Genomic DNA, 27518 nt, shown 5'->3' with positions numbered 1-27518 from the left:
TATCATAATCTGTACTGGATTTAATCTCTGCCTGAAACAATAAATACAGCAATTATTGAAACATATTAACATTCAAAGCCAAATTAAATGACATCAACTGTACTGTCTTATTATAGTTACATGATTATGGTTCGAAGGATTACTTGGGTCCGAAGCATGGATGTATTAATAGAACGGGTCCGAAGTGGTGGTACATGACACTTTCGACTTTCCGTAGGTTGAAAATGCCCTTTCCGTTTTTCTAAAAGGCGTAGCGTCTCGTTGTCATGGCGGCGTTTGAAACTGATTAGATTGATAGCTAGCAAAGTAAAGGCTGATTGGCGATGGCAAGCCGCTAAGTATCATGTTTATGCCCGCAACGTTTGTGAAGGAAGCCAAGATGACCTTAGGAGAGCGAGTTCAAGCCAAAAGCTGGGTTACAGTCGGTCCAGGTCCGGATCAGTTCGGTGGTACTCGGTTGCAGACTCAGGTAACTAACGTTAGGCTAGCTAGCTAGCATACATAAAGTTAGCTTGTCCACAGCCCTGCAGCTACCTTGCTAGTAACGTTAGCTGGTAGCTGTCCAGACCAAGTGTTTACATTGTTGTCAACGTTTCAGAAAGCTAGCTAACGTTAGCTAGCAAGTTAGCTAGCTAAGCAGTGTGTGTTAGCACTTATACTAGCTATGCTGGATTGGCTCTATTGCTAACTTCATGAGTAACTATGTTACCTAACTTCCTAGCTGTCTGCAAGTGAGTGTGAGAGGGCTGCTAGTTTCCTACATAAAGACATGCTTAAATTATATTAAGACTGGGTAAGTGACAGTTCTTTGTTTACCTATCCATCTTTGTATACAGTTACTGTTCAATGAGGCTATACCAGCCAATCCCTACAACCGTGCCACCAGAGTTGGCCGACCGGCTGCCATTGTGATCGAGAGGCTCAAACCTCGAGGTGAGGAGCGGGAGGATGTGGACAGCACCAGGAGCTCCATACGCTTTCTTGCGCTTTCCGAGGAGCGTCTGCTGGCTGCTGTCCGACTGGCCAAGAGGGACCTGAGGCGGAAACAGCAGGAGTCACTCACCAACTCCCCCATTAGACCACAGCAGCCAAAAAACTCCCCACCTAACAAATGCACTGATGACCTGCCGCAGGTTAATACAATGATGTGTGAATCAGGAATGTTACTGTGATGACGAGAATGAATTAAGTAAATATATTTCTCAGTTTGGTACTGAATCTTATACTGGATACTTAATTAAGACCCATTAAGACCCGGTTGTTTACATTTGTACCTATTAGTAACCCTCACAAATCTTCTATTCCAAGCAGAGAATGGGCTCTTGGGAAGGGAGGTCAAAGGCTACTGGCTCAAGAGAGGAGATGACCCGAGGTGAAGCCAAAGTGCTGGTGTACACTCCCCAGAAGCTGTCTGTGCCCCCCAGGCCTGATCACGACCAGTCTCCCCCAACCAGAGACCCTGGCCAAGGGCAGACCAGCAGCAGCCAGGAGCCCAAGCTCAGCCAGGAGATCCGCAGGCTGCAGAGAGAGCTGGCCATCTACATCCAGCGAATAGAGCAGCTGGCTAACAGAGGTAACACAGAGAGAAAGGCAATGTTTATCATGATGCCGATGCTTCTGTTTTAAAACCTAGGTTACAACACATCACATTAGCTAAGCTTACCACTACCATTAACACAAGAACGCCATGCAAGATTTGTAGGAAAACAAGGTCCATAAGTGTGATATTGTAGACCAATTATTGATGTATTATTCAACAACATTAATGTAGGGTTACCACACAGTTCTAATCGCAACTATTTTAATACTTTTTAAAGACGTAAGTCTTTACATACAGAAAGACCTCTGAGTCAGCTTATATTTGTGTGTAAAAATGGCAAGCCATCAGAAAGGTCTGGTGACCTAAAATATGCCACCTTTAAACCACTTTAAACCTAAATGTCAGGTGTGTTTGAGACGGCGTTTGTTCTGTGGAAACTGTAGCCACTTCAGCAGGGCTGTACATTGCGACATATATGTTGCACGTGCTATGAAAAAAAAAAGTCTGCGATTAATTTATTTGCCCTGTAGCACGCGTGCGACAGACAGCGAGCCGCTTGTATGTAACGTTAGCGGTTTTTTTCCCCTGGTTGAAGCCGGGAGGACGAGTGAGGTGAAATGAAGTGAGAGCAGTCAGGTAGGCTAGCCTATAGATACCCCCGGACCAGTAAACTCTGTTCGGGCAAGTGCCTCATGCAGTTGTCTGATCGGACAAGTTAAAAATGGCCTATAGTTGAAGTGTGATAAATATGTAACGTTATCTAAAAAATACAGTGTAGAAACACGACGTGGAGCTACACCCAGTAGCCTAGCCTATGTTTGAGCCGAAGTGGAGCTGAAAGAGCCTCCATCTACATAGTTTATGCGCTGCTGTCTGTCAGTTAGCAAGCATAATTTGTCAAGGAGACGGCCCACACCACAAGCGCGAGTACCTACAGTACAACATGCGAATCAGAGGCGCTGCCCTGACTGACTGATTGAGCGACCGTCTTTTTGGCTGGCTGAACCAAAAGTTTAACGACGCTAGCTTGCGTTAATGTTCCTCCAGCCACCTAAAAGTGCCAGTCAAAGCAACAGCAAATGCAACAAAATATCAGTTAAGCGTAGCCTAATCTAGCCTATTATTTATGTAAGCTATGTAAAAAAGGCAGTGATTGTGGTAGAAGACAGGACCAGCACAGAGTTGAGGGACAGGTGAGAGAGGAGAGGATAGCGGTTGTTGAGAGGAGAGCAGGAGAAGAGAGAGGAGAAGGAAGGGGACAGGGCAGGATGAGAGATTAGAAAGAGTGATGATTTAGAAGGAATGAGTATGCAGTTAAGCATCAATGGGCATCAAACATAATTTTTTAAATTAAATAAAACATTCTATTTATTCTATTTATTTATTAGGGGCCAGGCAGCGTAGCTGCCGGAACCCTATTGTATTTGCCTATATTATTATTATTATTATTCTCCATCTTCCACTGAAGTCTAACTTCCCGTGGACAAAAAATCACCAAAATTTGCACAAAGCTCCAGTCCTATACCCAAAGTCCTCAACCTGCATTGTAGGTCAATAAACCTGAAGGTGGCGCTACAGCAACAGTCTAAAGTTTAAAACTTAAAAAAAATCATAACAAATCAGCCATAGGTGCTATCACTGTAAAACCACCACGTGAATGTAGTCCCAAGTGAGACAAAACTTTCATACGCTTTGACTTTGCAGGAATTTTGAAGTCCATCACTCTGATTTCTTCATAAACTGTAAAACCTATCAAACCTATCTCCTCCCACATTTTTTGTTCAATTGACACCAAAATCGATCTACTGTATCTTCAGACTGTCCTTACCAAACGATCCTCACAGATTTTTGAAATATGAAAAATAAAGCCCACAGCACTTCAAAAAGTTTTACTGTTAACAGTTCTGTATAGTTCCTATTAATTCTCGCCAAATCAATGTCTGATCATCCTCATAAAGAGTGACAACATTGGCCACATATCCAAGATGTAGTATGATTTTTTTCAGAATTTTATCTCAAAAATTGAATTTTTTAAAATATGTTTAATTCTGTCCTCTGAAACCAACACTTCATACAGAGAAAACTACATTACCCACAATCCAACGCAAGCTCCACGAATCTGAGACATCGCTGTTGGCAACCCTACCCAACCCCCGCCGAGGATTACAATGACTAAATTGATTGATTGGCAACTGACTGAGTACACAGCTGCTGAAGTTAATGTTCAATTATGAAAAAAAAAAGCTAACAAAACCTGTGACCCACATTTTTCAATCAATTAATACTATAGTTGCTACACTGGATCTTCAAACTGTCATTCACAAACTCATTGACCAGATTATTGAATTATCAAAATTGAGCTTACAATGCATTAAAATGTTTTACTTATTATTATTATTCTCCATCTTCCACTGAAGTCTAACTTCCTGTGGACAAAAAATCACAAAAATGTGCACATAGCTCCAGTACTAAACCCAAAGTCCTCAACCTGCATTGTAGGTCAATAAAGCTGAAGGTGGCGCTACAGCAAAAGTCTAAAGTTTAAAACTTTAAAAAATCATAACAAATCAGCCATAGGTGCCATCACAGTAAAACCACCACGTGAATGTAGGCCCAAGTGAGACAAAACTTTCATACACTCTGACCTTGCAGGAATTTTGATTATTATTATTATTCTCCATCTTCCACTGAAGTCTAACTTCCCGTGGACAAAAAATCACCAAGATTTGCACATAGCTCCAGTAGTATACCCAAAGTCCTCAACCTGCATTGTAGGTCAATAAACCTGAAGGTGGCGCTACAGCAACAGTCTAAAGTTTAAAACTTAAAAAAATCATAACAAATCAGCCATAGGTGCTATCACTGTAAAACCACCACGTGAATGTAGGCCCAAGTGAGACAAAACTTTCATACGCTTTGACCTTGCAGGAATTTTGAAGTCCATCACTCTGATTTCTTCATAAACTGTAAAACCTATCAAACCTATCTCCTCCCACATTTTTAGTTCAATTGACACCAAAATTGATCTACTGTATCTTCAGACTGTCCTCACCAAACGATCCTCACAGATTTTTGAAATATGAAAAATTGAGCCCACAGCACATCAAAAAGTTTTACTGTTAACAGTTCTGTATATAGTTCCTATTTATTCTCGCCAAATCAATGGCTGATCATCCTCATAAAAAGTGACAACATTAGCCACATATCCAAGATGTAGTATGATTTTTTTTTAGAATTTTATCTCAAAAATTGAATTTTTTAAAATATGTTTAATTCTGTCCTCTGAAACCAACACTTCATACAGAGAAAACTACGTTACCCATAATCCAACACAAGCTCCACGAATCGGAGACATCGCTGTTGGCAACCCTACCCAACCCCCGCCGAGGATTACAATGACTAAATCGATTGATTGGCAACTGACTGAGTACACAGCTGCTGAAGTTAATGTTCAATTATGAAGAAAAGCAAACAAAACCTGTAAAAATTAATAAACATAAATTAATTTTTATTAATTTACATAAATTAATTTTTGAAACATATCTCATCCAACATTTTTCAATCAATTAACACCAAACTTGCTACACTGGATCTTCAGACTGTAATTCACAAACTCATTGACCATTGTTGAATTATCAAAATCGAGCTTACAATGCATCAAAATGTTTTACAAATGTTTTACGATACGAATGTACAAAATGAACATTGGAATGTCAACTTTCTTGTTGTCCTATTCTCTCGCTTATTGCTCCTAAACTTGTCGGAAATTGCCTGGCCCCGCCTCATCGCTGCGAAGCAGCTTTAATTCTATCTATTATTCTCACCCCATAACTCAAAATTAAAGAAAGGATATTTCATGTAGGCTAAACATGCAGTATACTTTAGTACTTCAGTATACTTTTCAATTATATATGTCTCACGATTTTGTTATTTTCATTCTTTAAAAGTCACCAAAATACAGGAAACTAGGTCTCTGAAACTTTTTGGGGGGAGGAAGCCCAGACCCCCGCTTTGGTATAGAAATCCTCTTTATTTTGGCTGTCTTCAGCTTGGCACCACCACACCAAGAGATCAATTCCACAGGAAACACTGGTTCCTTGTTCAGATCATAGATAAAAACCCAAACAAACGAGCAAAGGAAAAAGTTGTTGAAATTATTAATGAAAAAGAAGATAATCCAAATCATGAAGACACCGCAAAATCAAAAGCTAAATGTGGTAAATTAAGCATTACATCTCATCTAATGTCATGGTAAGGTAAAGTAAGCATTACATCTTCAGCTGTGCCCGTAAGTTCACTTGTGTGTGATGTCTGATTTCCGGTTACTTTTTTCATTAAAAGTGCTAAACTGCCTTATTACAGCCATATAATCTGTGCAGATGAATACACCAGTATAGTAGTGACCTTTATGGCAGATTAGCAGTGCGAGGATGCCTTTTGACACGTTTGCGAGGGAGGGATCACATTAAGACCATCGATGCTGTGAATTCCAGATGGGATGGCGGAGGAGCCCCTGGAGCCCGATGAGCAACGCAGGGTGGAAGTCCGCAGGCAGGAGCAGGCAGCACGCTCAGCGCGAATCATCTACGTACTACAACAGCAGGTCTCCGTCTACCACCCTGACATTTCAAACCTCGCTAGAGGAAGATGGATACCATTACATAACCGGTCCCTTTACACCTGTTCCTTAAAACATCCTGTCTGTTGTAATGCAGGTGAAAGAGATCCAAGAGGATATCGAGAAGCTGCGTTCTCAAAAGATTCGCCACACGAAAAAAGTAATAGTTGCCCTCGACTTACACAAAACAGACGTTTTTTGATAATCAAATATGGCAGAGCATGTAATGTCCTTCGTTTCCTTCCCAGTCCAGCGCCATGGACAGACTGGCAGCTGCCCACAGGGGCGCGGTCAGGGCCATGCAGGTCTTCACCAGCCAGCTATCTGGCCCGTCCGAGGGTAGAGTTCCCTCCCATTACAAAGAGCTGGGCCAGCTGATTCGCCAGCTCTCTCTGTGCTCTGCCAAAGTGGAGGTGGGCCAGGGCTCGGCGGTGCCCGAGACTGCTTTGGACATCCTGCAGAAGCTAGAGGTCAGGAAGAGGAGCATGCAGTCTAGCCTTTCACCTAATGTTCATTACATAACACTAGACCAATGGGGAAAAGTTTTTATTTCCTGACAGATATGAATGGTTGGGAATAATGTTAGGATTCTGTACATGTAGGAATGAGAAGTAACCCACATAGTTCACATGTTTATTGCAGGCTTGTTTGCTTTCTCAAATCTAATCTTGCGGCATGTGTTTGATGTCCTGCTCTTGTCTGTGTGTCTCAGACCCTAGACTCGGCGCTGAGTAAGCAGGAGAGGAGGCAGGCCCAAGCACGCAGCTCCCCTCCTGCACGCCAGCACTCCCCGCACCGTAGCAAGTCGCCTCCCCGCGCAGCCAGGGGTCCTGCCACCAGGGGTCTCCGAGGGGCTCGTAGAGCTGCTGGCACAAAAAGGAGCCTCCCTGGTGAGCACTGAGCAGCTGTTCCATCAAACTGAATGACTCAGCACCCAGAGATACGGACTGATGCTTTCTCATTCGGCTGTGGCAGGGAAATCATCTTCGCATTCTGATAATGGGATAATAATCTGCTCTTACTTCCCAGACTCATTTCTCATCCTCATCGGATACATAACTAATTTCATGCACCACGCAGGGTTTCCACGAGGGGAAAACTTCTGCGTCTTCATGTTTGCGCAATCATTTAAACCACACTCTTAAATGAGTAGTAAAGGGAAAATGCATGTTTAGCCCCGTTTTAAGGTTACTTATGATCATATACAATGGTTCAGTTCAAAAAGGTGACAAAACTAGCACTTTTGAGAAAGTCTGATAATTGCTCTACCACCGTTTAGGTCATACAATGGATGTGGGTGGGCACCATTAAAATAAAAAACACGTTAAACTCGATTTCAAAGACAAGAGGCAACACCTCGGTGAGTTTCTTGTCTTTGAAATTGAGAGTTTAACATGTTTTTTGAATGATTTTTCATGGTGCCCACCCACATCCATTGTATGACCTAAACGGTGGTAGAGCAATTATCAGACTTTCTCAAAAGTGCTAGTTTTGTCAACGTTTTGATCTGAACCATTGTATATGATCATAAGTTTTTGTGAAAAAAATCCCTTCAAAAACTAGATTTCCCCACATGCCTCCCTTAAAAGCATCTCCTCTTCCCTGTGCCTTACAGTATATCCTTGTTTATCTTGCTCCTTCATTCTCAATGAAGGGAAAATCGCTCCATATCCCATTTCTCAGGAAATCACCTGAGGGGCTTTGTGCTCTACAGTGTGGGCGACCTACTAGGGCTGTCACGGTTTGCGGTCCTGTGAAGCAGACCGCGGCGCTTTACAGATGACCGCATCTACCGCGGTCACTAAGGTTTTTTCATTTTATTAGGCCTATGTTCCATGGGGCTTTCCAAGGGCTGTCAAATAAATATTCCACCGTCGACTGAGATAGAAAATACGTCTAGCCTTATCATTGTAAAAATGTATCTACTAGTAAACGGAGATTCTTATAGATTAGGACTACGTCCACGAAGTCGAAGGAACGCATTGCGCGGAGCAGAACGAGAATGATATTCGAAATAAGTTTATCAATTTCAAATGGAAATGTATTCCCATTAGTAAAAATCACGTAGGCTATTTGCAATTATGCATTTAAAAATTAACATTGGCATTCAGCTGTGTAGACAGTGGTAAATGAAACTGACCATATAGGATAGGCTATGTCCAATCTGCCTGCCGCTTTCGTGTCTTAAATGGTGGTGGTGTAGCCTACTTCATTGTAGGAATAATAGGTATGGCTACAACTACACACAGGCCACAAAATCAATCAATCAATCAATCAATCAATCAAAGCTTTATTTGTATAGCGCATTTCATACCCAGAGGCAACACAATGCGCTTTACAGAGAACAAGGGAGGTGGGCATACGACCCACCCCGACATATTCCAGAGGGAAGCAAAAAAAACAGTAATCACCCGGGGGCCAGATAAGTGAGCTGTAAAAATTCTTCCCTGACCTCTCTCAACAAGGCGATCGAGCAAGCTCCTGGAGTATGTTTGTCTACCGGCTAAGAACATTTATAAAGCAATAAATTACATTCAATTACATTTTCAGAGTAAGAGGAGCTAAAAGACAACATAGGAGAGACATGGCAAATACTGGTGTGTGTTTGCTATGGCCCAGGCCTAAAGCCGGAAGTGGGCTGGTGTATGTCTGTGTGTATGTGTGTGTGTGTTAACTAAATGCTACCACATCCACAGCAGACACAGGGGTATCTATCGGACTCAGGGAGGTCTGCTGGTGACAGTGGGGCATCCACTGGACCTGGTTAGAAGATAGGAGGGAGAGAGAGAGGCACTAGGGAGAGGGAAGGCAGAACAGGGTTAGTAGCACACAGCCATAAAAGCAACATATTAAAACAGGCAACCTGGAGCAAGCTCCTGGAATATATTTGTCTAACTAATTCTAAATATTTGTCCAGACCGTGCATTCTCTGTGATGGCACCTGGGCTATGGAACAAGCTTCCTCTGAACATCAAGTCCGCCACCACCCTGGACTCTATTAGAGCACAGCTTAAAACTCACCTCTTTGTTACAGATGATCTATAATTTATGTCCTTGTCTTGTGTCTTAAATGTAGTTTCATTTTGTGTCTCTGCTTACTAAATACTACAACATCCACAGCTGACACGGGGGTATCAATCGAACTCAGGGTGGTTTGCGGGCAACAGTGGGGCATCCACTGGACCTGGTTAGAAGATAGGAGGGAGAGAGAGAGAGAGAGGCACTAGGGGAGGCAGAAAACGGTTAGTAGCACGCTGAGCCATTGAAGCAACACAGATGTCAGAACAGAACAAGCCTGTTTCAGGGTAACCAGCTTCTGTACACTACTTGATATACATACAGTGCATAGCAGAAAATACACCTATGTATACAGAGGATTCACAGGTAGGTTTGAAGCTGCCTTTCTGTGTCTCAAGGTCCTGGCTAGTGATTGTAGGCTAGGTCGAGAAGGTACGTCTGGAGATCTCGCTTGAAGACCTCCGTTGTTTCGGCCCTTCTTAGGCACTCCGGCAGGGTGTTCCAGAGGTTGGGGGCATAGAAACTAAAAGCAAAATACAATAACAAACTTCAGACAACAGTGGCCACTAAGGATTTTCTTTTCATTTTGGTAGGCTATCAGGGCTTTTTCCAGGACTGTCAAATACACCTATAGACATAGGCTATTCGATTAATAAATGCACGGCACTAAGCGTTTGGTATATATGTATAATGTGTTAGGCCTAGCCTAAGCTTACTTAAGTGCACAGCAAACATTGCCTTTGCCCTTTAGGTCCCTTTATATCTGTAGCCTAATTGTTTTATTATCATTTTACTATGTCAAATGATCTGCCTGTTTGTGTGCTGCGCGCACCATTGCATTCCTGTACCCTCATTTATTTAATGTATTTCGTTTGATAAAAACGAATAATGTAGGCCACAACTAGGCTACACACACAGGATATAGATAAAATGTAGTGTAAAACTACTAAACTACAAAAAAAAAAACAGCGCTAAAACCGCAGACCGCGGTTGAAATCTCAATTTGAACCGCTCAGGATAATTCCTACGACCTACTAGGCCAAAATCGCAGTGCCAGAGTGGAATTTAATTAGGCTCTGTGCCCAGAGAGAGTAGAATGGATTTGAGAGCCTGGTACTCTGGCACACCTGCTCTCCTGCAGCTCACTGTGTTCATGAATGGCTTGGTCCTGCAGGGTAGAGAGGCCCCCCTGTGGGAGAGTGCAGCACCGCACACCATGAGCTTCAACTGCATCTTTGTTGCCTTGGTAACATTTGTACGAGCCCCAGCACCACATACTTCAACAGCCAGCGGGGTTCTGTCTGTTTGGGAAGTAGTAGGCCAGATAATTGCCTGTCGAGAGAGTGTGTATACTTAAAGGTCATAACCACTTTGGTATTGTCTGGCATACTATGCAGATTACTCATTATGTTCAAGGCCCTGTTAAGACACTGTTTAACTGGTTCAATCATGAGAATAAATGTTAGGTTAGATGGCGTCTATGATTATGAGTGTTGTTCTCGTGTGTTATCAGGTAGGAGAGTCCTCCAGCCCCTCCGATCCAGTCAGCCTCCTCCTGGCCAGCCTCAGGACCGCAGTCAGGTGCTCCGGGCTGGCCTGGAGAGCCTGGTCCAGCAGAGAGAACTCAGGGAAGGAGCGCAGGTAGGAACTGAACCACCACGCATTCCGGAACCACACTAGGCAAGAATGAAGGTCGTTTTCATAGATAAAAAGAGTAACGTGCCGCATCCATACCCAAGATGCCGTTATACACTGTGTTATGTCACCCTCTCTGTCCAGAAGCCAGGTGCCCATGTGCGGGACACAGGCTTCCAGCAACCCACAGTGGCCTCCAGGCTGAGAGTCAACCAGCCTCCACAGAGAGAGGCCTCTGTCCCCTGGATACCTACATCACCCCACTCTCCTCCTCAACATCGGTGAGCACATGGATATCTCCATCTCTATCTCCTTCTCTCTCCCTCCCTCTCTCTGTCTCTCTCTCTCTCTCTCTCTCTCTCTCTCGCTGTCTCTCTCTTAATAAATGATCTTCTGCTGTCTGTTCCAGCTCCCCTCACAGGACGAGGCCAGAGCCTCGGTGCCTCTTCTCCCCCCTGAAGCCCTCCTGTTCCTCCCCAACCCCCCCAGAGCAGCAGCAGCAGCAGCAGGAGGAGACAGTGGGGTTGGCAGCAGGACAGGGACTGACCACGGACAAGAAAAGACAAGCCCAGAGTGAAGCTCTCAGGTCAGAACCACCTCCAGCCCTTGTGCTCACTTTGACCTTCTACCTTAGAATAGCGCATGGGAGGAACTAATATAGGGACTACAATGTTCTGGATTTAAATACATTATTATCTGCAATGCGGCAGTGATTTCTCTCCAGTTTTGGTTAAAACATTAGAATAATTGATTGTTTTGTCTGTTGCGCTGCATGGCCTTATATGACTCGCTTGTGCCGTTTTCATTAAATATACTTAGTTGGAGGGAACTGGGTAAATAATGAGTTAACAGAAAACCATGGGAACTGAGTATTAATGATTTGACACATTTTTTGTAATTAGGATAACTCTGATGTCAGAGCCCATTTGCCTGAAGCCCCAGAGTTAATCCTTTCAATAAATTAAATCCAGGTGGGACAGTGGGAATATAATTTTTCCCTGTAGCATGGTGATCGATAACAGTACCTGCACTTCATCAAGTACATACTGCAGGAACATATTGATTGAGTGTTTCACAAATGTACTCTACTTAATCAAATCTTAATTGCTGCAATTGCGGGTTACAGATTATAACGTGCCTGCAGCTTGCTTTTAGTGGTAAAGATTAAAAATCGTTCCTAATTGCCACCTTACTGTGTTGTACGGTGATTTATGGTCCAGGCAAGCTTGGCTGGACAGGATGACCATGCAGAGACTGAGAGAGCTGGACCAGCTGAGTAAAGAGGAAGCAGAACGCATCCAGGGGTTGAGGTGCAGATGTGGCCGGCTGTGGTTTTCTCATTGTGTGGTTAGTTATCTATACCCACTGTATGTGTGTGTATGTACGTGTTTGAGTGTGTGTTTGTTTCTTCAGGGCTAACATGGGCTCACCAACCCAGTGGGCGGAGGGAGCAGAGCAGGAAGCCAGAGGGAGGCTGAAGCCGCTGTTGGACCAGGCTCAGGTAGCTATAACAACCCAGCTCTCTCTTCCCCACTGCGTGTCCTACCCTGACTGCACCACAACAGCAAGCCAGAGAGAGGAAATCAATACGTCTCATTTGCTACAGAAAAACCTATCCAGCAGGTAGTCCACGATTTATGTTACCTTAAAACTGGTGTTAGGGCAAAACCGGGAGTTTTTGACGAGTGGGCATTGTTTATGCGCCGAGTGGGACAGTGATGTACAGGAGGGGGTGGGAGAGGTAGGAATCATGAGTTAACAGCTTGTTCCACCTGTGTACTCCAGCAGACGGGGGAGACCTGGGACAGGAAGAGGTCATCGCTGAGGCACCGCCGGTCCGACCAGGCTGCAGACGCAGTTAGTGACGCCCTCATCTCTCTCCACCATCACTCCATGCAGCACGGAGAGGGAACTCTGAATTCTTAATCAAACGGCGTTAACACAACAAGAACCATTCCCTTCAAAGACACGTCCAACATCCGTGCTGGCGTTAACGTGTCATCTCTCAGTTTTTTAACATTACAGTGACTTGCATCAGCTCCTGTTCTGTGTCCCATCCTCTGTGGTTGCCCCCCCATCGCAGGCGGCGGAGAGCGCCGAGCGGCTGAGCGAGGCTCTGCTGGAGGAGACGGAGCGGGCGGCCGAGACAGACGGAGAAGCAGGCCCTCTGACGGAGGAGCAGGCCCAGCGACGGCTCCGGCTCCCCACCCTGGAGAGCATGCTGCTTAGGATGGAGGAGATGGAGGTGAGAAGGGAGGGGAAAAGGTCACGGCGGTGAGAAGGGAGGGGAAAAGGTCACGGCGGCGTCTGAAAGGGCACGTTGCCGCCGTGTCATGCTGTTCATGCATGCATTCCCTGTGAGACGCTGACAGCTTTGGTCTGGCTGGGCTGTCGGAGATATAGCGGGGCCACCTCCTATGTGTTTTGACTAGGGCTGCCCCCCAATAGTCGACTTAACGTTAGTTGACGAGAAGAGTCCTAGTCGAGCAAGTTTTCATTAGTCGCTTACTCGCAGAAAGAAAAAAACCCTCTAAATCCTCAAAAATAATAAAATGTTGTTCAGTCTCCTTGCTGTGTTGCCGAATGCCGACACATTGAGAATTAGTCTACCGCTTTGCTGAGACGGCTGCTGCCGCTCGCTCTGTGTGTTTGGTAAGGTTATATGAATAATAATGATAATAATCATAATAATAAAGGAACGACTAGTCGACTAGTAGCTTGAAATGAGGACTTCTAGTTGAGCAGGAAATCTTTAGTTGGGGGCAGGCCTAGTCGTGACGAGGTTTGGCGTTCTTGTTCAATCAATCAATCAATCAAAGCTTTATTTGTATAGCGCATTTCATACCCAGAGGCAACACAATGCACTTTACAGAGAACAAGGGAGGTGGGCAGACGTCCCACCCCTACATATTCCAGAGGGAAGCAAAAAAACAGTAATCACCCGGGGGCCAGATAAGTGAGCTGTAAAAATTCTTCCCTGACCCCTCTCAACGAGGCGATCGAGCAAGCTCCTGGAGTATGTTTGTTGATCGAGATGCGCAGGTGCACAGAGAGACTATTGAAATGTTCCTTTGTCAACTGCTGGCAAATTAATTCCTGTCCTGTAATGTCCTTGTGTCTGAGCAGAAAGACCAGGAGGCAGTGAGGAGACGGATAGCTACAATCTCATACTCGGACCCCTACTACTGGGACAGAGAGGAGACTACTGGTGAGTTGAAGAACCAACTAACCCCTTTCGCTTCCTTCCTTGTACACCCAAAACACCAGCTCCACCTGCATCAGCTCTGTATAAATGATCATTATTAACTCCCTTTCGGCGTCAACCTACTTGCATTGGCGACAGCTTGACGTTTGAATGGCTTACCTCCTAGTGTCCTAGAGGTGGCGCTAGTGTGTTGGTGTTGTTTGGAGTTTCTTTCAGGGCAAGCTCACTGTCCATCTCCCTCTGTTGGGAGTTTTTTGAGGGCAAGTTCACTGTCCATCTCCCTCTGTTTCCCCCCAGGGACCCAGCAGCCTGCGGCAGGCTCCAGGCCAGCCTTTCCCCAAGCCATTAGTCTCACCAAGCCGGCCCTGAGACACACCCCCACAGCGGACATCTTCCTAGAGAAGCCTGTGGAGACCGGGTGAGTGCCCAACAGGGTCCTTTCCCATTCGTGGTTATTTGTTGGGAATAACATAGTGATCGACTTTGCAGAGCCGCATTTTTTAAACTTCAAGTGTGTGTACATAGACACATGGATTAGGTAACTGATGTTACCACTGCTATTCTATTTTGTGGAATTTGCATGTACATGAATTTAAATGTACCTCGACATTCTGACTCATCACAGAGTGTAATGCCGTATGCCACCACAACCTCTCTCATGTCCATCAAGCTCCCAGTCAAAGGCTCCCAATACTAATTAACGGCTGCCAAGGATGACTTTGGATGAGGTCATCTAGGACAATTTTAGACTTTAGATTTTAGAAAATTAAAAACATCGACTCTGTCCAAAAACAATTCACTGTAGGTCTCGGTCAATTAAAAATAAGGCGGAAAGCTGCTCACACTGCTGTGTATTACCTTGGGAACTTTCTGCTCCTTAATCTCAGAACAAAACTCCTCCCTCACCCTCTCCAACCAGAATCTGTGTCGCTTCTCAGTCTGCTATCTCTGGGAAGTCATGGAGAGCGAGGACATCCATTTGTCTAAGACGCATCTCCTGTCCAGAGCTATGGCTGCTGCTGCTTCAATTAATGAAGAAAGTAGAGGAAGATCAAGAAAGGGCGAGGTTGCCAACAGCTGATGGGGGAAGTAAGTTGTTGAGAGGGTGAACAGAAGTGTCAGCATGATTTAGTGGAGCGGATTTGGCAGCACCATTAGCAGATTAAAGTCCGTCATTCAGCGTTCTCGGCCCAACTGGAACGTTTACTGAGCTCCGAATGCATCTTTCATGACTTGCCTCTCCCTCGATTTAACCTTCACAACCCATCCGTCTGCAAAGCTCTTCTATTTCAATCTCCCATCACGAGAGCTGACTGACTGGTTGCAAATGATTCTTCGAAGACAATTTTTGCCTGGCCGAGTGCAAAGGTAGCAGAAGCTGGGCAAGATCTCTGAGTGTGGCTCAGGTATGGTTGATCCTTCAGTGACAGGACTGCCCACCTAGCTCCATCTGCTATGGATAAAATTCTTACTTCATTTTAGGTAGATTTCAAAAACACGCTGAGTGGTCGGTCAAACTTGGTTCAAACAAAAACAATAGGTTTATTCAGATGTTACGTTTTGCAAAGCGGATCCTGAACGGAGATGTGTTTTCCACGCACAGAGTGAGTCAATGGAGGATGGAGTTTAGTCTTATAACGTGGGAGAGGAAGTGACGTCAGTTTCAGGACGAACAGGACAGGGAAGTGATGTCACACAGGCACAAATGGTGATTGTTCTAATGAGAAGGAACTACAAAGTAGTTCACACACGTTTGTAAAATAATAAACTGAAGAAGAACAGTCAGGTAGGAAAACAAAAAAGGACAAATGGTGTAGGTGACACATTGGTGAGACTGAAATTTCATTAACACTGCTTCTCTGCCCCTGTGAAGATAAACAATGAGCTCAGTGCGGTTTTCGACAGTCTGGTGAATTACACGCTCCAGTAGAGCTCACCGGTGACTGGCAGGTCACACTGGTGTGTTAAAGGAGATAAATGTCCTGCGCCAGCCACATTACTTCCACTCACAGCTCTCTGACAGGATCTGTCAGGGCCAAATATGACGGCGCGACACATTAGTTTTGATTGAGCGTACATGCTTGTCTGTGAAAGCAGGAGGATTATGTTTTGTGCTGAGTGTGTGTTCAAATCATCAATTTGATAAGCCTACCTCATTCCACCTGTCAGCCAATCCCCAGTTAGTGTATTCAATGCGTTCACGTTCTCTCTGTCTACTCCTGTTGATTTCTAGAAGAACTTCAGTGAGCTACGCGCTTTGAGAAGAAAAATATTGAACTCAAATGGAGGCTTATTCTCTACCCCCCACCCTCCACTGGTGTGTGTGTGGGTGTGCGCGTCAGTTTGTGTGTTCTGAGCACAGCTGCGTTTAAGGGCTGACAGACAAAGTGCCATAAGAGGTCTAGAACTGGGGCCCTCCACAGATATTTCATTGTCATGGCCGTCACTATGTTCATCTTCACGCCCTGCAAGGACCAATGTGCACAATCTGCCCGTCATGTTGTTTTTTTCAAAATATATACACCTGATCCGGTCCTCGATACTCGAAGTGAGTCTTTTTTATTTATTTATTTATTTTCTTTTTTTAATAGAGTCTTGATATGCTTTCAGCTGTCGGCTCTCGTGGGCACCGTCTGATTGAGACCTTGACGCGATGTCGGAGATAACAGCACAGTGCTCTCAGGAGCCTAGAGTTTTCTGCGGTGGGATGAAGCCTCTCAGATTGGTTTCTGTCTGCAGCTCCTCAGAGGAGACGAGCAGGACTACATACAGTACGAAGTCCATTCGCAGAAACGCTTTTGATGCGAACCCATCAAAAGCGACCGCCTAATTTTCCGAGCCGGGAGCAGAGCGACCAATCAAGGCGGCCGACTTGAGCCAACGAATGGATGCGGAGAAGATGCGTGTCGTCTAGCAGACGAGGCCGAGGCTCTGCCACTTCTCGGTTAGATTCACGGCTCTGCTGTCCTCTACCTTTGCCTTTGGCTGCACCTCCCATCAATTCACTTCCAGCCGATGCAAGCAAGGCCTGGGCTGTCGTTGCAGGACAGACGGACACTATTTAAAGACACAATGAAATGTCCCAATTAATCTATGCTCAATAATTAGTCAGGTTTATTTGTTGTGATGAACAACAAGCGATGTCAGACGTCTGCATCATGGTTGCGAAGGAAAGGGTCGAACTCGGATAAATCCGTAGTAATTGATGTGATCGTTGTCAATAAGATTATGTTCGCACAGTGTTCATAGGGCAGTCCGAGGGACGATTTACAGTGTTTGTGCTGTGAAGTGCTGCAGAGAATCATGCAGGCCTTGGGGTGGTGTTCCAGACGGCATCTAGAGGGTGTCAATCCTCCTGCGTGTTCATTCTGTTACTGGGATGTGATGAAAGCGGTGATTAAAGTTGTGGGCCCAGCTGCTGATTAGTGTGGAGAGCTCATTATGTGTGCTTAAGCCCCGATTACCTGTGTTTACATCTCACACTGTTCGACGCGGGGAGGCACAGCGGTATCTTGCACTGCTGGCGACAGACACACGTGCTCTCGCACACACCAGGAAACAATGAATGCATGAGACCGCTCATATAGCTGGCGAAAGCACAAGACACACTGTGCTTGTGCTTTTATATCAATGTCGTCTTTGATGGTCTTGTTCGCTCATTGAAAAAGCACAAAAGCAGTCTGGAGGTCGCTCTCCTGCTTGTTGATGTAGAGGGCTTTCAGAACGTGATTGAAGGGAGAGAGGGGTGGATGGGTGGAGAGACAGCCAGGGCAGTGGGAAGGGGACGCTATCTTCAAAGGAGTTATTACTATTCTTATCTGAGATGTGATTAGAGAGCTGCAACCTTTAATTGCATTTTCAGTTGTTTTGTCATTTGCCTCTGCCACAAATGTTGAATTGAGAACTTCAGTTGGCGATGCAAAGCATATGCTGTGAACTGTGATAGATTTTTTGTAGTAGATGTGGAATTTCAAAATCTTTCAGTATTTGCAATACACAAAGCTATACAAATCATAGAGAAGGTCCTGGGTTAGTTTCCTGGAAGCTTGGGACGCTGTTGGCACTGGGGGCATGTTCACCCCAGGGCTGTCGGTACTTTTGCATGTTCTTCCCGTGTTCACAAGGGTTTTTCCTCCATAAAGAACCCCAATAGAGAAACATGCATTAGAACAGATCGCTCCCCAGTCCTGTCCCTGACCAAGACATGGACATGAGCACTTGGACTTGGTGCTGCGAATGTGGGCTTCCCACTGCTTCTGGCTGCCCCTGGAGGTTTCACCGGCAACCGCAAAAATACCTTTGTGTGTGTGTACGTGCGTGCGTTTGTGCGTATGTTCCGTCACCGCTCATTACACGCATTGTGTGTTCGTGTTTCAATTGCTGTTTGGCAAATTTCGTGTCTTTCAGGCCGGGGCACACAGACTTGGCCAGAGTGTCCCTCTGCTCTGATGGATCATGCAGACAGACTGACCACATTTCCGTCCCTCCCCACCCTGGAACAAATCGATGGAGAGATCAAAGGCCACTCTGCGGATAGAACTCAGACTGGTCCTCTCTGGTCTCGGATGTTATTCACTCTTTATTCACCTCTCCCTGATGTGTGCTCCCTGGCTCTCATTTCTCTCCCTCCTTCCCCCTCTTCTAGTTGTTCTCTGAGGTCAGTGTTGTTACAGCAGCCTCTCTGTAGTTTTGGTGCAGTGATGGCTGTTACCCTGCCTCTAATGTAATTATGACCCGATCGCTCCCAATCACTCTATTGCATCACCTCCCGGCAGGTCAGGGTCCTGAGATAGAATAGGACGTTTATTTGCCATGTGTAACAAGTACAGGTACATTGGAATTCTTGTCATCGCTTGTCCTCACAGCGTCTTATCAGCACAAACTAGTTCCTCGTTCCAGTCCTAGGTATGCAGCTAGACACAGAGATGGCCAGGCCTCTCTCTCTCTCTCTCTGCACCGCTCTCCATCCACACGTCACCTGACCATTCGTTGACCACTTCTTTCTTCTCACAGAACTCTCTGTCATGTTGTCTGTGGTCAAGAAAATTACAAGAAAAAATAACGGCAGTATGCCTAGAAAGATACATACATGCATACAGAGGCGTCATGCTTATTACATTACAGTCATTTAATAATAAGCATGACGCCTCTGTATGCATGTATGTATTATAGCTTATAGAACTTGAAAGATGTTTTTTATATTTATTTATTTATTACATTTCTGTTATTGTTTGTTTACCATTACATTTTACAATGCGGATCTATGATTATTTTCTCTACTGAGCTGAAAGTATTATTTTAATTATGTCAGACCACCTCGAAAAGCCACCATAACCTCTTTCAAAAAGCCAAACACCCTCTTTCCTGGTGGATTTGGTTTCTTCCAAATTAACACTGGACCTGGAAGCTCCCCCCTCGCCTCGTCTCAGATAAACACGTTTGCATGGTCTGCTTGCATACATTTAGATTAAGGTTGTCCTTAACTGATGAACAGGTCCTCCAAATATTAGGCTATTCAATATATCAGATTCAATATACTTCATACTTCAGTATACAGTATATAATTCGGACCAATGCCAAGTGAGTAAAAGAATTTCACACCGCTTGAGTGGCAACTGGTAGTGTGCTGTGTCCTGATTTTAAACTGCAAAAATGCTCTCGTGCCCCCTCAGTTTTTGGGGTTGCATGACGCCCCTGTATGCGGCCAGGGGACATAATTCGCTGAGCGATTTGTTGAGCGGGGCCCGGCCCACTTGAGGACCCAAACGTCCCGATGGCCAGTCCGCCATTGCCTGCATACATACATGCATACATACTGTACACCATATCTATACAGACTATGCATGTATGTATGTATGCACGTAGAGTATGTATATATATATCCTATATAATCGAATGTGTATTATCTATGAATATTCTCTGTCTATTCCGCTGTACTTTTCCCACTGCGCTGTACTTTTTCCACTGCTGAACCCCCAAATTTCCCCTACAGGGATTATTAGTATCTATCTGTCTCTCCCAGTCATCATGGGGGTGCTCGTGCAGACAGAAGGAGGAGAGCGCTGCAGTTCAGAACTGGATATATTACCCTTCACATCACTTTGCCCAGCTCACACCCAGAAATGCTAAATTCACTCTCATAAATATGCATCAATCATCTCCTTTGGAGAAATTTACTACCACTTGGATTTCTGGCTGTGGTGGTAGGCTGGTTCATGCCCACAGTGGCACGCTTGGACGGACACCCTCTGATCTGCTCTATATCTAAGGGTACTATTCTATTTTGTGGACAGCAATGGCACTGTCAGGCCAAAATCTGTCCGGGGGACAAAATGTGTCCGGGTGACGTAATTGCTTATCGTTGCTGTGGAAACGCATGACGCGATCGCATTCCTCGCATTCCCGAGTTGCTAATGGAGCTCCTGCGGTCGCTGTTGACATAAATAAATCTGTCCTTGTAAAAAATATTTTTCTCAGAGATATCTTAGTTAAAACATGATTGAACAAACAAGCTAATTTTATCTTTATAAGTGTAGTATTTAAATTCAGTTATATTCAAACTAGCTAGCTAAATAAGACGTGCTAGTCCGAGTATTATTTTCATATTTTATTACAAATACATTAGAAACGTCCAATATTTGAGATCAATAACAAGATAGCTAGCAGAGAAATACAGCCATTTTACTCACTTTAGTCAACTGAATTGTATAAACCAGCTCAATTACGTCACCCGGACACATTTTTTCCCCCGGACACATTTTGGCCTGACAGCGGGGAGAGGGGGGGTGGGGTGACAGGGCTGTTGCCGCAATGTTCCTTAAATATCCCATTAGAGAGTAAATCTGTGTAGTCCAGGAATGGTGGCTGACTGGCAGGCCAAGTACATTAACTCCTGCCAAGTCCTGCAACCGCAGTCAGTAGGAACCAAGCAGAGCTTGGGCTGTGGGTGAGGCCGGGGCAGAGGCAGAATCTGGGGCTGGGCCAGAAGCAAAGGCATGAATTTGGGGCTGTGGAGCACAATGGAGAGGAGCTTTGCTCCGTGAGCCTCAGCTGCTGCTGGGTCTACAGTGTAGCCCAGCTAGTGCTGCTGCCAAGAGCCGGGCTGATTTGTCCACAAAGAAGATTATAAACATTGCCCAGCCACCCCCCACATACACACACAATGTCCTATGGGCAAGGGCTAGAAGGACTAGGGGTCAACATCACAATGTACTTGAGCTCGCTCAATCTCTTTTCTCTTTCCTCAAATATCTGACCCTCCCGAGCGTCTTTTCCCCGCAGTTATCCGTGGCCCCTTACCTCCATAAAAAACTAAAAACGGTTGGTTAGTCTGTGCTGCTGACTTCCCAACTCCCATTGACGGATGTACCCAACCGGAACAGGCTGAATAGTGGGTCAAGGTAATAGAAAGGCTGTGTGAGGCTGTACCGGCTCTGCCGCCTCTTTCCCACCTTGAGTAGCCTCCTTCCATCTCCTTGCCCACAGTGTTCTGTCAGACGCCAGCTTCATGGAGGAGGGCCCGGGCACACAAGGTGAAGATGCAGCCAGCAGCAGCCCTGCCGCCCTGGGGGAGAGGAGCGGAGGGACGCGCCTGTCTGTGTCAGCCAGCATGCTGAGGAGCGTCCAGCAGTACAAGGAGGACCGCGAGGCCTACCTCCGCCTGGTGGCCCACGAGGCCGTGGGTAGCTTTAACCCCTGGGCCATCACAGACAGGTGAGTCACATGTGTTCGTTGGTTGATGCAAATGGTAAAGAAATAGGCCTCTCCTGCTTCTGAGTAATGGAATAATTTATACTTTGGGGCGTTTCTCATAAAACCTAGACTATTTATTTAAATTGAATACTACCCATTTTTGATAACCCAGTTTAATTTAGCAGGTCCTTTTGAGATGTGTTTTTCCTAGGCTATGCACATTCAGTTGTTGTACGTCATCGTTTCTCCTGAGGAGTCCCTGAGGAACACTTCTGAGTGGGAAATGTGTGAATATAATTAGCCCAGGGCTAAACAACACACTCTCAAACAGGATACCGCTGTTACATATTTAAACATTAGCTCTGGTGCCAGGATCACCAGCATGTCTCTGGTGTTCACTGTTGTTTTTCACCCACCATGCATTAGCATAGCAGAATTCTTAAATTGGTGCAATGCAGATGCGTCTGGTATGAGCGTACTGAATTGTCAGCTTTCAGAGAGACAAGGAAGTAACACTAGCCTGGCCTTTTTTCCTCAAGAGTCCCAAAGGAGCAATACTAAGGTTTAGCATTAAATGATGTCTCTCCTCTATTCACGGATGTGTGGGAGTGAGAATTGATGCAATAATTCTATTTGCTAAAAAGTAATATCCCAAAACTGTAACCTTGCCCTGGAGTCTAAGTGCTCCTGTCACTGTCTCATTCTGTCCATAGAACAAAGTATCTGACGTTTTCAGGGGTGAGACTTATTAGATCTATTTTTAGGCTGGTGGCGAGACGCCGGCAGCCCCTTTACTAGGGATTGTCTCATTATCGCTCGGTGGCGTTGCGTGTTTCTGGCCGGCAGCTCTCTGTTGGCACCACAAGAAGCAGTAGTCCCTCCACTAAATCTAACATTATGACGTTATAATTCGCCTAGACCAAACAAACACTGTTAGAGAAAGCAACAAACACGAGCAAGCCGTCTAGTAATTGTTATTTTTTCAGGCGCCAAAGTAACCATGTAGCTGTAAGGTCTAAGGTCTGCCAGCCTGTCCAGTCGAGTGCACTTGCATCAAACCCCTTGAATTGTGTGATTACGCACGCAGTACTTAAGAGTTTGGCACCGACTAAATTATCGAGTACCGATTCACGTAAAATCAATCGGTGCAAATTTCAGTACCTGAAAGGGAATCTGTGTGAGTAGAGAAAGAGAGAGCGACTACGCCTGACTAAGTCACCCCTGCGGCTTGTTCAACAGTCAGGGCGATCGGTTACTGTTTACATGCATTTCTTACTGGCCTATTGGATAAAGCGGCTCCTCTGCGGAGGGTAAATCACATGGCAAAAGACTGGTTGCACTTGTGGCAACGCATCGACTCTTTATTTAACCAAACTTTTTAGTGTTTCATTCAGTCTACTCTTGTGTGTGTGTGCGTGCGTGGCAGGCAGCACTCCGATTCGAGAGAGAAAGAGAGACATCTCTTCTGATAGGATTAGCCATAATGCTTCTTACATCAATATCTTAATCTTATGTCCTCTGTGACCGGCGACCACCAGGGCAGAGGTATATATTTTGTAGCTTGTGTTTATTTTGTTCTTTCGTTCGTTCTTTAATAGGATTACGCAAAAACTACCAGAGGGATTTTCGCGAAACTCGGTGGAGTGCAGCATGGGCCAACTTAGAACCCATTGCATTTTAGAGCGGATCCGAATCACTGGGCGGATACACAAATGAAAATTAGGACAGAACTTGGCCATACTTGAACCATTTCCTTCACTTCAGCACTTTGTCTCCTGCCAGGATTAACGTACTGCCCGGTGGCCGAGGGGATAAGACACCTGACTCTCCTATAGTCAGGCGTTCCAAGATGTTTTTTTTATTTATTTTTTCCTATTATAAGAACGTTGGCGTCAAATCAGCTTCAAATAAATATCAACTTTAAGATATCAGTATTATAATATATTTGTATGCATGTAAAACAAATTAATATCTGATTCATGAGAAACAAATCAGATAAACACGATATTAGGAAAAAAAATATTTTATTAGCCTGGGCGTGACTTAGACCATTTCAACTCACAACAAAATGCATTAATGCGCAGAGGCCTATGCTCTCTGACAACCCTTTCTAGTTTCAAGTGAGAAACGGGGTTGAAGAGATCAAAGGTGCAAGATAACGTTTAGCCTAAATAAATACAAAAAAATAATTTTCTTAACTTCTGAAGTAGGCTAGCCTACTGTTAGGTTTGACCGGGTGCAGCTATCTAACTTAATTGCGACACGCTGACGCACGTTTTGCAAATCGACTACTATACCAGTTGTCAAGGCTGTGTCCCTTTTACATTTGCACTAAGGTACAACATTAACTCTCACAATTAATATGGAAATATTAATGCATAAAAAAAATCTACGCAAATTATTCATATTGCCAAATTTGAACCCAACTTCCTCCTGTAATTCCAAACGCGAGTGTTTACCTGGCTGAATTACTGAAAGGCATGTGAAACGTGGATAAGTTCTGCATGTTTCATGCTTTTCAGTAACTCAGCCAGGTAAACGCTTGCGTAAACACTTGCTGAGAACACCATGACTGAGGAGACATCCCCCGGTATGTTTAATGACAAATTTGGTTTGGAAAAGCTTCCAGATGGAAGTTTGGATAAAACTGCAGTTGTGTGCACCGAAGTTGTATACACATATTGCAGTGATGTAGGCTACTCTGTCTTTCCACCGAAGCAAGTTGAGTAAAAGAAAGCTTCCAGATGGAAGTTTAGATAAAGCCGAAATTTTGTGCGCACACATTTTTATTTGCAGATGATTCAGCCTTGCTCATCTGACATGAAGACTTGAGCACACTCCAAAGAATGCTAGGAGAGCAACTTTCTAAGATTAGCAACTGGCTGTCTTGACAATAGGCTCTCATTTCACTTAGGTAAAACTGAAACTATTTGGGTTGGATCTGAGCCCAGATTAAAGAAGGCTCCAGGACTCAAGAAGTAGGGAGGAAGCTGATGCCAGTTGTGATCTTGTGAGCTATAACTGTCTATCACTGTCTTATTGTGCTGGATTAGCATTGGAAGCTTTGGAACTGATGTGCCCAGGTGACAAGAGCTATCTTAAATTTGCAGACGTTTGATTTCATGTCATTTCAGTTCACAGCTATTTCGATGGCATGGCTAGCTGGTTCTGTCCTACTAACCAGTCCAGAAGAGAAACAAGCTGCTACCAGCCCATAAGCCAGGCTGGACCTGGTCTAGTTAGGGAAAGAGATTGCATTGCAGTATGAAAAAAATGTAGGGTCAGAGATCATGTCCATCACCCAGACATTCTCATTTAGTAGTGAAGCCGGGTCAGTCAACTTTCTCTCTTTCTGTGTCTGTCTGCCTGTCTACATGTCTGTCTCTGCCTTTCTGCTGTGTAGTTAATAAGCAGCACAAAGTCTGTGTGTGGCACAATCCCCCATTGTGAGACCTGCTGCTCACTGCTGGAGCTGTCTGAGACACATGCACAGGACACCAGCAAATCATCATCTTAAACTCTCAATTTCATTGTATATGATCATAAGTAACCTTAAAACAGGGTTAAACATGCATTTTCACTTTACTACTCCTTTAACCTCCAAATACATACTGTGTGAACTTGAAATGTCCTGTTCAGGTTCACTTGTGATCTTTTTTCCCCCCAATCAGACTAAGTACTGTAGTGAAGTGTTATTTTTATTTTTTTCATTTTTATTCAATTTAATCTTTCCTAAGAGATGGATCAGCAATCTTCATAATAACATGTCATTACGTTTTTGGGTCTAAACCTTTCATGTTTGTCTGTCGCCTTCCCTCTGCCTCCCCAGTCTGGCAGAGGAGCTGATGTCCGAGGCCCTGGCTGATGTGGCTGCAGAGTTCCAGGATATGTGTGAGGAGTATGCAGAAGCTGTCTTCACCTCCGAGTTCCTCCAGCCAATCCGCTCTCCTCCTGCCTCAATTCCACCATTGGCCAGCCAATAAGGACAGCTCCTTATGGCTACTACAGTTCTGAGCCAGAGCACAGACATATGAGTTGTTTATATTCATGTTTATTTTGCTCATTTGAATACAGTGTAAAAAAAAATCGAGGGAACTTTATGGCATTACAGAGGATTATAAGATTATTGTCTCAGTCTCCCCTTTTCAGCCTATAAATCTCGCTAAGGATTTACTCAAGCTATCCATCTCCACATTGAAATACTCAAGTAAATTAATTGTATAGAAGACTGCACAATACTGTCGGTCACAGGAAGCCATGTGTAGTGGCAGTACTACTGTGTAGTTTGTAGTGAAAATTCTACTGCATAGTCTGCATTGAGCTAAATCCTTTGTGTTCACTTGTTTGGTCATTCAAACCCCAGCACCTAAACCATATGTTAGCCAAAGGACTGCTCAATGATTGAAATCATAGAAGAGTGTGTATTTTGAATCTACTCTGGAAAGGGGACCTGCTTTTGACAGGGGACAGAGAGTGACTGATTGGATAAGCTCACTTTGAATCAGCCCCCCCCCACCCCCTCTCTCTCTCAAGCTTTATGGGTGTCTATACTATATGCTGGCTGTCAGAGGCTTACACACGTCATAGGTGCCATAACATTTTGATTTAGAGGTTGAAAACTTGAAATAAAAGAAATCTATAGGTGTCAAAGAGGGCTTACTTCAAATTCTTTGTAATGTAATGGTGCAGAATGGTGTCGGTTGATACCCAGTGTGTTGAAGGGTCTCGTCCGTCCCCAGACAACTCAGACAGACTCTGTCACGTCACACAGGATCCAACTCTGGATGGCTTGCACATCCACGGGAAATAATTAAATTGCTTTTCTCTGCTTTACTCCTTTTTTAAATTCATGTGATGGTTTATGGTTCATTGAATTGTTTGATCTAGAAGTAGACATGTTTGCTGATGCATTATTGATATACTGTGTTTTTAGAATTTGGTGTTCGAGTCAACTACTTCCATGACATATCGATTTATATTTTATATTTATGTGAAATTCAGATACATCCATACATGGGGACCTGAGGACCTTCCCCTGTTCTATGATTGTTTTTTTGTCTCTGATGTTTAGAATGACTATCTTCATTACTGACAGAATGACTAATCAAGCATGGCAGCTAGTCATATCCGTTCTACACTCAGGGATGCGTTTAATGTGACACATTGCCATGTGTGACATTTTTGGTTTTCCTCAGGGTCACTTCAACTGATGGCCGATACTTCTCCGAATTCAAATTGAATGTTTTTGTTCGACAGTGCATCAGATGATTTTGCTCTTGGCTCTACCCTATTCTGACATTTTAGCCTTTGCAATTTAATAATTTATCAAGAGATGGTTCATGAGGGCGTCGCTGAACACAGAAGTGAGGTTTCCCATTCCTGGGAAAGAATATCAAGCTAGTCTGACCTAGAAATTCTCTGCTTCAACTGAAATGTCTTGTTTCCTCCTCTCTACCGTACATGTTTGTATTGACTATTTAATTTAAGCCCTTGGCTTGCATGGCTGCATTAGGCATGTAGAGGTTGATTGTGTTGTAGACTGAAATGCAAATGATCAGTTGCTGTTTTTCCTCAGATGTTGAGAAAAGACCAACCCACTAATATTGGGTCATTGTGTGTGTGCTTCTCTCCCTTCTCAGGTCTCTCTTTATGGTTAATAACCTCAACAGCAAAGTACTTCTTTGTGGAAAAGTAGGCCAAATCTAGTTTAAGTCATAATTTGGTATGGCCTCTTAAGAGCTCCCTGAGATGGAACAATTTCCAGCCTTGGCTAAAGCAGCTGGGTAAATATCTGGCCACAAGATTTTGCT

The 27518-nt window shown here is 44.5% G+C and overlaps 1 protein-coding gene across 3 annotated transcripts; it reads left to right on the top strand.

Annotated features, from left to right (window-relative positions):
- Positions 1 to 334: 334 nt before the first annotated feature.
- kiaa0753 (KIAA0753 ortholog) lies at positions 335 to 27518 on the top strand. 3 transcript variants are annotated; one of them, XM_084438778.1, is made up of 18 exons: positions 335 to 469; positions 837 to 1133; positions 1312 to 1573; positions 6034 to 6143; positions 6256 to 6318; positions 6407 to 6628; positions 6871 to 7048; positions 10690 to 10817; positions 10956 to 11092; positions 11221 to 11397; positions 12032 to 12121; positions 12225 to 12312; positions 12597 to 12668; positions 12895 to 13056; positions 13938 to 14019; positions 14314 to 14434; positions 21502 to 21729; positions 25538 to 27518. In XM_084438778.1, exons 1-18 carry the CDS (start codon positions 344 to 346, stop codon positions 25689 to 25691), a joined length of 2697 nt encoding a protein of 898 aa, XP_084294904.1. In that variant the 5' UTR covers positions 335 to 343; the 3' UTR covers positions 25692 to 27518. The 3 variants fall into 3 exon arrangements, with proteins under 3 accessions (XP_084294904.1, XP_084294905.1, XP_084294903.1); XM_084438779.1 differs by having other exon boundaries at positions 1309 to 1573; positions 12600 to 12668; XM_084438777.1 differs by having other exon boundaries at positions 1309 to 1573.

This window comes from Borostomias antarcticus (assembly GCF_949987555.1).
Source record: "Borostomias antarcticus genome assembly, chromosome: 1".
NCBI lineage: Eukaryota > Metazoa > Chordata > Actinopteri > Stomiiformes > Stomiidae > Borostomias > Borostomias antarcticus.
The sequence above is the reverse complement of the archived record's forward strand: the minus strand, read 5'-3'. Positions and strand labels throughout refer to the sequence as shown.